Source organism: Mugil cephalus, chromosome 9 (genome assembly GCF_022458985.1).
Source record: "Mugil cephalus isolate CIBA_MC_2020 chromosome 9, CIBA_Mcephalus_1.1, whole genome shotgun sequence".
Taxonomy (NCBI): Eukaryota; Metazoa; Chordata; class Actinopteri; order Mugiliformes; family Mugilidae; genus Mugil; species Mugil cephalus.
The window spans coordinates 15408812-15421130 of NC_061778.1; the positions used below are offsets into that span (position 1 = coordinate 15408812).

The 12319-nt window shown below is 42.1% G+C and overlaps 2 protein-coding genes across 6 annotated transcripts in view; one reads left to right on the forward strand and one right to left on the reverse strand.

The window, feature by feature from the left end:
- The window catches only part of LOC125013218 (F-BAR and double SH3 domains protein 2-like), a 55756-nt gene extending 50518 nt beyond the window's left edge, over positions 1–5238 (reverse strand). The window contains exons 1-2 of one of the 2 annotated variants that reach the window (XM_047593678.1): positions 4473–5238; positions 357–454 (exon numbers count right to left, since the gene is read on the reverse strand). In XM_047593678.1, coding sequence (XP_047449634.1) covers positions 357–454; positions 4473–4493 — 119 coding nt within the window. In that variant the 5' untranslated portion in view covers positions 4494–5238. The remainder of the gene's footprint in view (positions 1–356; positions 455–4472) is intronic. The other variant, XM_047593679.1, reaches the window with a different exon arrangement.
- A 280-nt stretch (positions 5239–5518) lies between these two features.
- p2ry2.1 (purinergic receptor P2Y2, tandem duplicate 1) lies at positions 5519–12155 on the forward strand. 4 transcript variants are annotated; one of them, XM_047593683.1, is made up of 6 exons: positions 7917–8041; positions 8224–8353; positions 9233–9568; positions 10449–10617; positions 10870–11212; positions 11297–12155. In XM_047593683.1, exons 3-6 carry the CDS (start codon positions 9250–9252, stop codon positions 11489–11491), a joined length of 1026 nt encoding a protein of 341 aa, XP_047449639.1. In that variant the 5' UTR covers positions 7917–8041; positions 8224–8353; positions 9233–9249; the 3' UTR covers positions 11492–12155. The 4 variants fall into 4 exon arrangements, with proteins under 4 accessions (XP_047449640.1, XP_047449642.1, XP_047449639.1 ...); XM_047593684.1 differs by lacking the exons at positions 7917–8041; positions 8224–8353 and adding an exon at positions 5519–6391; XM_047593686.1 differs by lacking the exon at positions 8224–8353 and having other exon boundaries at positions 7871–8041.
- Positions 12156–12319: the final 164 nt, after the last annotated feature.

Consider the following 12319-nt stretch of genomic DNA (forward strand, 5'->3'; position numbering starts at 1 on the left):
GCCAGAGACAGACAAAAATTCAACTGAGGGGAAAGAAAAAGATGCCAGGGAGAGATAGAGAGAGAAATTTGGAAAAGAAGAAAGCAAGGAAGAAAGTAACAGAGTCTGAGAGCAGGAAGAGGGCAGCAGGAAATTCCTTCGTCATTTTCCCGACCCTTTGTGCTGCTCAAAAAACTGGAATATGACAACCCTCCTCCTCCTCCTCTTTTTCTTACTCACGTCACCCCTTCCCTCATTCCTTAGTTGTTTTATTTCTCTCTTCCTTGGTACACATGTGTGCCTTGCGTGTGATGAGTAGATTTCATGTCACCTGGCAGTGTTACAGTCAACCCTGTGTCACGGAGAGGTGTGCATACCTCATGTCTTCCAGCAGGTCACATTCGGTCTGGTGCTTAAAGTGCAGCCTTGTCATCTGGTCCGTGTGAGTGTTTTTCAGCTCCTGTGTCACTTTGACCTGGAAGAAACAAAACGACATGTCATATTTCTATCCATCTGTTCTGCAGGCATGCTGCCTATCCTTGGTGAACGTTCGGCAATAGAAAACCCAACTCTTAACTAATCATCTGGGCATCTATAGATTGAGTAAATATCAATGACTGGATATGGAGCCGGATATGAAGCTGGTTATTATAATATAGTTGAATTATTGCCCTGTCCTTGAGGTATGAAGGTTCATTGAATGATGAATGACTCTACCTGCTTAGAGTCATATACACATTAATAAATATTATTACTATATCATCCAACCCCGCTTGGATTAAATGTTGCATGAAATGACTGAGAGTAACAAACCAGTCTGCAAAAATATAGCACTATTATCCAAAGGAGGTGAAATTGATTTCTCCATCAATTTTGTTTTATTATTATTAATTTAGTTCATAAAACAAGAAAAAAAAGAGTGCCCTATGACTTTTGCAGAGGCCATGGTGACATAAAAAAATAGCATATTTCCTCATAGAAATGGCTCAACTGTTTTAAAATGAGTACAAGAAAGTACGTAAATAGCAACATTTTAGAGGTTAGAAACATCCACTACAACCTACCGACAAATAATTTAACCTCCATCAATCTACCTGCCAATCAGCTGTCGGCCATCCACCTGAGTTCTAGGCTCAGAGCCAGCGGAAAGCAACACACGCATAGACACACTCCCACCACTAATCAATCAACGCAACAATCAATGTCATGGGTTAGTCAGACTTTTGGAGAGGTTTTTGTTTGCATCGAGGAACACTTTGTGAGTCTTAGGAAGATGCTAGTGGAAATTCAATTCACCTGAACGCATTCGCGCTGTCTTGTGCCAAACATAGGGACGATCTGATTGATATTGGAAGATCTAGATCAGGGACGATAAGGTCATTTTTAAAATGATTGGATCCCTTTGAGCATACGGCTTTATTAGAAGTTTTACAGCTGCCCTAAACCAAAAACAAACATTACAGAATGAGACTTAATATGTATGCCGTCTGGAGTGATGAAGAGCTTTTTAATGTGTTTTGTTTTTGGTTTTTTTGTGACAAGAGTCCACATCCACCTATCAGGAACAACAGTGGGGGATCTTTTGGGTCCTGTGGGTTGACAGGAGGGGCCTCTGTGAATCAGACTTGTTCCAGTGCACCCCACAGATAATTGATCAGTTTCAGATCTAGTGAATTTGGAGGCCAGGTCAACACCTTGTGCTGTTTTTCATGTTCTTTGAGCTGTTTTTAAACCATTTGTGTGTGTGTTTGTGTGTGTGTCAGGCTGCATCCTGCTGGGGATGGCTGCCGCCATCGAGGAGTGTCATTGCTGTGGGGTGGGGGAGTCTGCTCTGCTCTAGGGGAGTGGTCTAAATAGCATCCACATGAATTTCAGGTCCAAAAGTTTCCCAGCAGAACATTACATTAATGCACTGGAGAGCTTTTCACACACAGGGCCTCGCCGGATTGATTTTGAAGTTGATTGTGATTAACACAGTTGCACAGTGCACACGTAATCTAGGAGAATATAAGATAAGAAAAGCCATTATAATTCACCAAAGGAGGAAAATTAGATTTTTTGAAAATGTTATCAGGACTCAGATTGTCCAACACTCAATATTAAATGACTGGGATCGTATCAGGGGCAAAAAAAAGAGAGAGACATCTTTTGCTAAGACATATCTGACACACATGCCCACAGACAAGCATATGCGCGCACACACACACACACACACACACAAACACACACACCTCCTGCCGACACAGACAGAGTCACTGTGAAGGTCATTGTGCATTGTCGGGTGAATTCCATCGGCTATTCACCAGAGTAACAGTGGGCAAATTCATGACTGTTCTAGACAAAACAACCAACAACATGCCATACACTACACTGGCACACTGGTACTCCAGCACACTGCAGAGCCTCCTTCTTTCATGTGCTGTGTCTTTGAAGATAAGAAGGGAGTGGTTCATTACATTATCAGAGCAAAATGACTTCACTTAATTTCACCTTCTATCACTCATTGGCAAACCACAGAGAGAAAGAGGAGAAGGGGGTGGGGGGGGCATGAAAGGTTAGCCAAGAGAATTTGAAAGGGGCACAGATGAGCTTAAGAAAACAAGGGAGAGAAGTCTAAAAAGGAAATATGTTGGTCGAGAGGAGGAAGGTGAGCAACAATGACGAAGACTGCATTAAAAAAATGTTAATTAAAAAGCATAGAGATATGAAAGCTACATTAAAGGTCACGGTAAAGGAAAAGGGCCTCTCTTGGTGCGGTGGCAGCTCATGCAGCTGACAGGGTTACGCTGCAGTCTCGAAACCTAATAACACATAACTTACTGCACCTCTGAACTGTATAAATGAGACACAGCGGAATTCAACAATTTGACCTTAAAAATGTAATTCATAAATGATCAGATTTGCCTCCAAAACTAGACATTTATCAGTGCATCCTGTGTCTCCGCATAGTGAGATTACAGTATGACCTGTTAGATATGGGGTGGCTGGTTAGAAGATACAGAAAGTGGAGCCAAGAGAAGAGCCAAGAGTTGAACCAATGCAGTTAACCCAATGATAGATAGATAGATAGATAGATAGATAGATAGATAGATAGATAGATAGATAGATAGATAGATAGATAGATAGATAGAGCTGCCATCTTTAAGTTAAGCCACATAAGGGTAATATGCAGACTTCAAGCAGCTCAGTTTGTACAAACAGATGAGCCTAGACACAGACAAAACACTTCAGGGGCTGTATGTGCCGCACTGAGAGAGAAATTATTAGTATCCTACAGCCAAATACTGATAAACTCTGGCTGCGATGCTGTGGGCTGAGTGCACCGAGTGTGCCAGCAGCGGTGGCAGCGGGTACATACACACATCAATATTTCTGCAATTTCTCTTTCATTCTTTTGAGTATTTTTAAAATCCAAACTGAACGCGAAGCACAGGCAGTGAGGAAGTAACGCTTGACGGCGCACGAGGTGAAGAGTGGCGACCTGTTCAGGAGTGAGTGAGTGTGTGTGTGTGTGTTTTAAAGACATGATGTGACATGTTCAAGGCCAGCGAGTGTGAGTGTGTGTAGGGTGGTGTGTGTGTGTTTGTGTGTGTGTGTGTGTGTTGAAACCCAGGGCATAAATGGCACTGAGGGAATATGTGGTAATTAAGAGAAAACTGTGCAGAGGTTAGCAGCAGGGAAATTGGCTCTCATGCATCTATTTTAGGAAAACACGCACACACACACACAGAGCAATGGAGCAGAAACTTTAACACACCCTCTTGTACACACACACATACATACAAACAGACGTACAGACACACACACACACACACACACACACACACACACACATCATGCTATAGGAGACCGTGTCGTTTCTCAACCCATACTGAATCAATAAGTCAGTCATGGCTCAGGCTGCACGCCTCTGCCTCTGTGTGTTTTGTGTTTTTAGCTTTTTGTCAGCTCAGCCTTTCACGAAACGACCCCGGAATCACTGACTGACTGACAAGATGCATCACAAAGAAGGACAGATGTCGTTGTGCTGTCTGGTGGAGTGCTGCCACAATTTCACAATGTATGTAAATTAGCAAAACAACCCTTCGGTTCACGTTGGATGTACTTTAACGTCACCAGCTAACACGTTACTGCTTCCCCCCAAGTTAACGTGCAGATTCTGATCATCGCTTAAAGTTATTTCTACCGCCGGTCGATCATATTTTATACAAAAACGTGCTACGGTCACGCTACAGCGGCTGGACAGATGCACGTAATAAATGTCACTGAGGTTCCTAAGTAACCGAGCTAGCGATGCTAATGTTGGCTAGCAGGGATCTTTTCTTCCCTTTAATTTGCTCAACATGCAGCATTAGCTGCTTTGTGTGTGGTTGGTAAAAAAAATAAAATAATTAAAAAATAAAAACATAATACACACGTCTAATTGTTACAACACTGTTATTGTCCGCACAGCCAGCCCAGATACAACATAACGGACTCTGGAAATCACTCACCTTCCTCGGCGGTGGCTGCATTTTGGAGTATTGACATGAATGGTATTTCTCCCGTGAGATGTATTGTAATTCCAAGAGGAAATCACAGCAAAATCACTGTGGGACGAATATATATATGTAAATATATTTGCTTCTTCAAACTGAAACAAAAAAATAAATCCTCCCCTCCTCCAGACGACAGGGAGGAAAGACGCGAGTTAAATTTGTACTCCGGCGGCCATGATTGATGATAAATGGCTAGTTTATACGGAGCTGAAGCTACGAGGAGAGACCGAACACACTTGTGTTGGTTGCAGCCACTACGAGAGGACTAGTGTGTACTGTACTGTTGTAAGCAGAGGAGCAAACAGGCGGAGGAGAAAAAGCAGAGGGAAGGGATGGGGGAGATATTAATGGGGAACCCCGTCAGCAGCTAAGCTCACGGGCTCCACCACGCGGCTACCGGCGGGACAGCGCGCGAATTCGGATGAAAAACACCAGAAGCAGAGAGACATCCTCCTCTTTTTTGTCTTGTTTCGCTCGTCCGTTTGCCTCTTTTGCCTCGACAATGGCGTCGACTAACACTGACCAAGACAAAACGAAAAAATTTCAAACAAAAAGGCTCGACGAGAAAGAGGTAAAGCTTCGGAAATGGGATAGTTTATCCTCAGAGCATCGGGGTTTGATTTAGCCGCTCGAGAAGAAAAGACTGAGAGGAGAGGAGGCTGCATAGCAACAAGAAACCGCAGTCGATCGAGGAAAAATTGATCGGGGAGTGGGATGGAAGAACAATAAAAAAAAAAATAAATAAAATAAAAATATTTACAAAAAATACTCGAAAATATTGCATTCCTCGAGTGCATGTTGTTTTAAAAAATACTAGAATTGTTTAAAACAAACAAATAAATAAATAAATAAAAGCTTTTCAGACATCTCAGCTGCAATAATGACCAAATACATAGTGGTGAATGAAATCTAAATTATTTAAAAAAAAAAAAAATTCTAAAATCCTACTGTGCACATTTCAAAAATATGTTGGAAATCACTAGAAGAGTGAACAATTAAATTAATGCATTAAGATGGATGGTGTCTTAAAACCTTGCTACCAGCAGATTTAGGTGTGTTTTTATTTGTGCACATGGTTTAAAAATATAAATGTGAAGAGCTAAAAAAGAAAGAAAAAAGGTGAGGCTGCATGAACAGCACTCGTGTTAAACATACACTGACAGGAAGATTAAAAAAACAAAAAACAAAGACGACCACACTGCTCCCCATCCTATCACGTGAGCCCCCCTTTCCAGGCTGACCTCTGTAACATGGAAATTCGATTACCCAGAGCATTCAAGGTTAAGACATATTACTGCGGATGAGAATGAATGCACTGTGTGTTACTGCGGCCCAAAAGTACCTCTGCTCGCACTCAAGCTGTAATTAATGCATGACTGAAGCAGCACGTTAATCAGCTGTCAGGTTTCAGACCAGTAACGTGTTAAAAAAACAAAAAAAACATATCAAACAATAATAACTATAAGAAAGAGCCTCCCCAGGAACGTTTATGTTGGGTTGCACAATGGGACTGACAAAGTAGCTGGAAGGGCAAGCTTTTTATTTCTTACCTCCTGCGTGCTATGCTCAAGGTTAAGGGCTTTGTAATCATTAATGCACTAAGTTTCTGGAGCAGGTAAGACATTAAGCCATCTTTCTCACCTTTTCTTTTCAGGATAATACTTTACACCAACACATGCATATTCAATGACGTGCGCACACTCTCTAGCATTCAGACAAACCAAAGACATCTATTAGGCTGGTTTCTCCCCAAAGCACTGATTCAAATGGCAGATAGAGATTTCTGCATAATGTCCTTTTTTGTTATGATCCTGGCAGGATAAATTTCAACCAATGATTTTGTTCACGATTTGGCTTATGAACATCGTACTAAGGTAAGAAATGGTCACAGTGAACTAATTATGCTCAAATCGCAGCATTCATGTCTTGACTCAGTTCAGAAAGTGTTAGACATTATGTATCTCAGTTTGCAAACTAGGTGAACTCGACGTGGCTCGGGACACAAATCTGTATAACACAATGTAACACAGTATTTACAAGGTAATTTTTTTCTATGTTTTTTCATTTCTTTCTGTTTTAAGAACAGACTTACTGATTCCTACTGGTATTTAAATGTAAGTAGAGTGCACTAGGCCTCTGTGGAGTAAACTGCTGGGAAGCTAAACAAAAAACAAAGAAATTACTTTGAGCCAACATAGCTTCTACTTCACTGATTAACAAATGCTATGGTGGTGTAAGCGGGTTTACACACATACCTATTTGGTGTGATTAAGATTTGTAATAAGGGCAAGGCAAGACATGATCTGCTCCTGCATGTCTGCCTTTCACCGAAGCAGCTCATAGATAAACAATAAGTAGAAAAGCCTCGAAGGAGCTCTGCTGTTATCGGAAAAGGGAAAACACAGTATAATTAAGTAATATAAGACTCCCTGCTTTCTTCCCTTTCTCTTTCAATACAGTTTTCTCTGTAGTATATCACAAATACTGTCATAATGCTATTGGTATGCGGAACTTAATTCTGTGTTTTGCTTGCAGCTGTGCTACTTAGCACAAAAAAAAAAAAAAAAAACATAATCAAGGTTACCAATTTCTTCCACCTGGCTGACAGCAGACTGTGGTGATTGTGCAGTCCTCTTAGGTCTGAGTGCAACGTTCAGCCGGCCATGCAATTTTCTTTAAATACACCAAAAGTTGCATTTGCCTGAGTGAATATATTTCCATCTGATTAGCGTGTCTTGGGTAATTCCTGCTCTGCTACATCATCTCTTAAGTGCGCGGCCCCACAGGGGGATTTTTTTTTCTTTTTTTCTGCCCATATTATTCCACATTTAAAAAAAAAAAAAAATGATGTGTGGATCTAACCTACCTCTCACTCCAACCATCAAACCTTAGACTTAGTCCATTGTTACAAAAAAAGATGAGCTGGATAGAGCATGGAATAAAAGAAATTCAGTGGCGTTCACAATCTTAGTTCCTCTCGTGTCCTGTTTGTGTGAGATTCAAGACTGTATTTCAAAACGCCTTAAAGGTATAATTGGAACGAGAGTTTTTCCTCTCAAAGGCCTTTCAGGGTGAACCTGGAGGTTGACAGTTCACATTAAGTCTTCCACCAAAAACGTAGGTGTGCATTTCGGCTTTGTGTGTAAAATGCAGGAAAGTTAAAAAATAATGTAATAGTTATATAGTAATATGTGGTGACGTAATAAATAGTTTATCATAGTACATTAACTGATCTCAATAGGACTTAAAACCTCTGTTTTTTCCTACTTTTCCAACAAATTGTTTTCTGAAGTTAGCGAAAGGTAAAACTAAATATTTGAACACTCACTGTCTATTCAATTAGTCAGCATCTAAGCCTCAGAGCACAACTGCTCATGCTCTGTGTACAAGCCACAGCTTGTCATGTGAGCACACACCTCTGCAAGTTTTTTCCCCACTCAAATATTTTAGGTACGTCTTCAGCAACAAACCACACGCCCCGGATACACTGCACAGGACAGACAGCGTGATAGCACTCGTACAGAGTGAGTAACCTGCACATGGATATTTGTTAGTATACCAGTAAATAACATAAATTCTTTTATGGCTCAATAGTATGCAGTGCTCATTGTGGCACGGTATGCACGCGGCAGGTCGGAAGAATTTGGAGCATTGCAAAAGGGGTCGCTCTGTCTCAGGTCTGCTATATGTTAAATTTAACCTGCAGCTGTTTTGAAGGAGAGCGGAGGGTTCAGAGCGAGCATGCGGCAATGTTTTTGATGAAGAGAAAATAATGTCAGGAAGAGAGGCGAGAAAAGGAGCAGGGTTGATTAACTCATCAGTTGTCTGAGGAACTGGTAAGTCTGACCACTACGGTCTGTTTTGCATTTTGGTTTTTTGTCATTCCCGCATGACTGGCTTAAACTTGAACTCACCAGAGAGGCAGACAACATGCACTGGGGCCGAATGAGGCATTGGAGTCCTGCGTACGGCAGAGCGAGAGAGAGAAGTTTGACGCGGGGTCTGGTTTGAGTTAAAATGTTGTTCCTCTGCCTCTGTCTCTCACGGCTGTGAGGTTTTTAGAAAACATTGAGACACACGAGGGCTGTTTTCTGCACAGCTGCACAAGATGTTTTGTTTAAAAAAAAAAAGAATAGCTGGGATGCAGCAACTCCATAAATCAGTGCCTGAAACACAAGGCTGTCAACATGTGTTCCAGAGGTGTTTTGATGTGTTACACGTGTCGCACTGCTCAACAGGTTTATCTAGATTAACACCCACACCTGCCTTTATGTGCATTCACGCTGATTCAGTAACTTCAGCCGGAAAAAAGGAATTAACAAGTTCGCTCTCATTTGCTTAACCGACCACCTAGAAAGCAAAAGGCGATTAAAGGACATCAGCATTAAACTTTTTACGGGAAATGTACAATGCCATTAAAGCGGACTAAAGCTGGATTTTGTAAATGATTGTGAAACTGCAATAGTCACCTACAGCATGCTTGTGTGGTGTAACTACTGTTGTACGATGTTGCTGAAGCATGTCAAAGTGAATGACTCAAGGCTTCTTATAATCCTAAATGGATTGCAGTTCTCAGAACCTTGTCATAGTTAAACTAATAACCTGCGCCTACACCCTTTTCTTTGTGTGCGATGGCTGCATCTTTGACATCGAAGGTGAGAAGCTGAACTGCAAGGTGTTCATGATCCCTTCCTTTGTGCGTATCTTTCCCTCAGGTGTCATCGCAATCGAGATGGAAGGCAACCAAACAAACGTCAGCGCCTTCTACTGTAAATTCAATGAAGATTTTAAGTACATCCTCCTTCCCGTCAGCTACGCCCTGGTCTTCGTGATCGGCCTGGCGCTGAACACCACGGCGCTGTACGTGATCGTGTTCCGCACGAAGCACTGGAAGCCCTCCACGATCTACATGTTCAACCTGACGATGTGTGACACACTCTACATCTTCACGCTGCCCTTCCTTGTCTACTACTACGCCGACGAGAACGACTGGCCCTTCAGCGAGCCGCTCTGCAAGCTCATACGCTTCCTGTTCTATGCGAATCTATACGGTACAGTTCTGGCTACAGATCCATGCAGCTGACTCGTGGCACAGTTATGGCCGTGTGGCATGGGTCAGATGATACAGCAGGGTGCAAACATTAGACATCATGGTACAGTAAGATGTGATGTATCACTTGAAATGACACAGTCGTGTCAAAAAGAACGACACCTGCACAACAGGAGGAATTATACTATGTTTGTGATCTGTACAAGTTTGCTGTTGGTACAGTTTCATTAAAAAAAAATCGCAAGACCCAATGTAGAGTGAGACAATTAAAGTTTAAACTATGTGTATTATAATTCAAAGTGCTACAACAACATGCAATGAGATAAAGACACGTAATATGTTAAATGTGTTACAATATTAAACAATATCAATGCAGCATATACTGATCAGCCGCAACTTTATGACCAACATTGAGTAGTTCTTCCTTGTGCCTCCAAACAGCTGTGACTCATGTGTCTGGTAGCACAGTGTTGTTAGTGGGGGGCCTCTGGGTCCAATTGGTTGAGGGGAGGGTTCTTTGTGGATCAGGCATCCCACAGATGCTTGAAATTGGAGGCCATTTGTTTTGTTTTTTTTAGTTGTTTCAAAACCGTTTTTGTGTGTGTGGCTGTGTCAGACCGCTGAAATCAACGAGTGTTATTGCGATGGGGTGGGAATGTCTGATCTGGTCTCGGTGGATGGCACATGTCTAAGCAACATCCACGATTGTCAATGGTCATTGTTATTATTCACTTAACCTGTCAGTGGTTTTAATGTTGTGGCTGATTGATGTATGTCACACATGTATGTCAACACCTACACATGCAGTAGGTACTGGAGTCTAAAGAAAGGATATCAGTGATACTGATGACGTTATTAACAGAGTATTATCACTGTGACAGGTTCCATCCTGTTCCTGTGCTGCATCAGTCTGCATCGGTTTGTTGGCATCTGCTACCCAGTCCGCTCCCTCAAATGGTTCAGCGCTCGCCGGGCCAGGCTGGTGTCGGTGGCAGTGTGGGCTTGCGTTTTATTCTGCCAGGCTCCTGTTCTCTACTTTTCAAGAATAAGGTGATTTAATTACGTCCTTAACTGCTTTTGACCTTGGACTGTTGACTTTATGCCACACCAATTTTGCCAAGTGCCTCATCTGAGGGCGCCTTAATGTGATGCATTTAAATGAACAACTAACCTGCCAGCAAACAAATTTTCATTTGCTCTTTCACTTTCGTTCATTATCTTTTTTTTTCTTTCTTCCAGTCAAACAAGTTCAATGCCACTTAACAGTCTAAAACAACTGTAAACTGTTTTCTCCTTTGCCAGGGATTATGGCACTGAGCGACTCTGCTATGACACCACCAGCCCAGAGCTTTTCGACGACTTCCTGGTGTACAGCTCTGTCGTGTCGGTGCTCATGTTTGCTTTGCCCTTCATGGTGGTGATGGTGTGCTACGGCCTCATGGTGCGGAAGCTTCTAGAGCCTGGCTGGGGGTCTGAATTGGGAGCTGAGAGGACCAGGGCAGGCCAGACGTCCAAGTTCAAGCAGAAGTCAGTGAAGATGATCATCATAGTGCTAGCAGCCTTCATGCTGTGTTTCCTCCCTTTCCACCTCACCAGGAGTCTTTACTACTCCTTTAGATACCTGAGGCAGGTCGATCCAAAACGGGTGAGGACAAATGTTGTTTCCATAATAATTAATATTTGTAAGTATGGTTAATACGGCGTATTTAATTCCTTATGCGTTCAACAGATAAGCTGTAGTTTGCTGGAGGCGTCCAGCGTGGCCTACAAGGTGACACGACCTTTGGCCAGCGCCAACAGCTGTCTGGACCCCATCCTATACTTCCTGGCCGGGCAGGATGCCCGCAGCAATCTCACCAAAAAGAACAAGCTGGGCCCGCCAAAATCAAAGTCTGTGACCCAAAACTTGACCACACAACTCTGATTAAAAAGTGTTATGGGGACAAATGAAGGACCTACTGCCACTCTCCTCTTGTGAGCTCATAGCTGCTTCAAGACGACAGTTCTTCAGAGGTGGCGGATGCCCGTGAAGCAGCAAGAAAGAATGACCCTTTACATATAAAGTAAATGCAAATGCTTCCTTCTTCTTCGAGGGCTTCCACAGAGGGATTCTGAATGTGTATATGTTTTTTTTATTATTATTATTAGAAATATAGTATTTAGAGCAAATGAAAGAGAAATATTTAAACGTCAGCATTATTCAGGGCTGAGCTGTAAGAGTTTTAATTTTAAGTTAAGTTTTTAAGTCATTTCTGAATCACAAAGTAGCTCTCCGAATTTGAGGGATTAAGGATCTTAAGTGATTACGACACAGGATAGAGATCGTGTTTTTTGCAAGCCTGAATAGCTGTGTCGTATTGTTTTTGTTTGTCATAGATTTTGTGAGACGCGTCTGGTGCCTGATGTTTGCTCACCGTCCTCCGAGCCACAGGCTAGTCATAAAAGCAGACGCGCTCTCCTCGGGCTTGTTTTGAATGTCCCAGGGTTGTGTGTGAACTGTATGTGTCAGTTTAAGACGCAAAACATGAAGGAAGTTAAAATTCAAAGTAAGTGAAACAATAAACAAGTTAAAAAAACAACAAAGAAAACCCAGACAGTGTCGCTGTGTGATGCATTCCTTAGAATTTGCACTAAATTACAGTAGCGCAAAAAGAAAAAAAGATTAAGAAAAAACAGTATAGCTTCATTACAGATGAGCAGGATATTTAGAATCAGAGAGTGCAGCTGTCACATCAGCTCCCCTGTGATGAGT

Coding starts and splice junctions, on each gene's coding strand:
- p2ry2.1 (XM_047593684.1), top strand. CDS start 9,250: ATGGAAGGCAACCAAACAAACGTCAGCGCCTTCTACTGTAAATTCAAT. Junction 10,618..10,869: donor CTCTACTTTTCAAGAATAAG/GTGATTTAATTA, acceptor CTCCTTTGCCAG/GGATTATGGCACTGAGCGAC. Junction 11,213..11,296: donor GGCAGGTCGATCCAAAACGG/GTGAGGACAAAT, acceptor TGCGTTCAACAG/ATAAGCTGTAGTTTGCTGGA.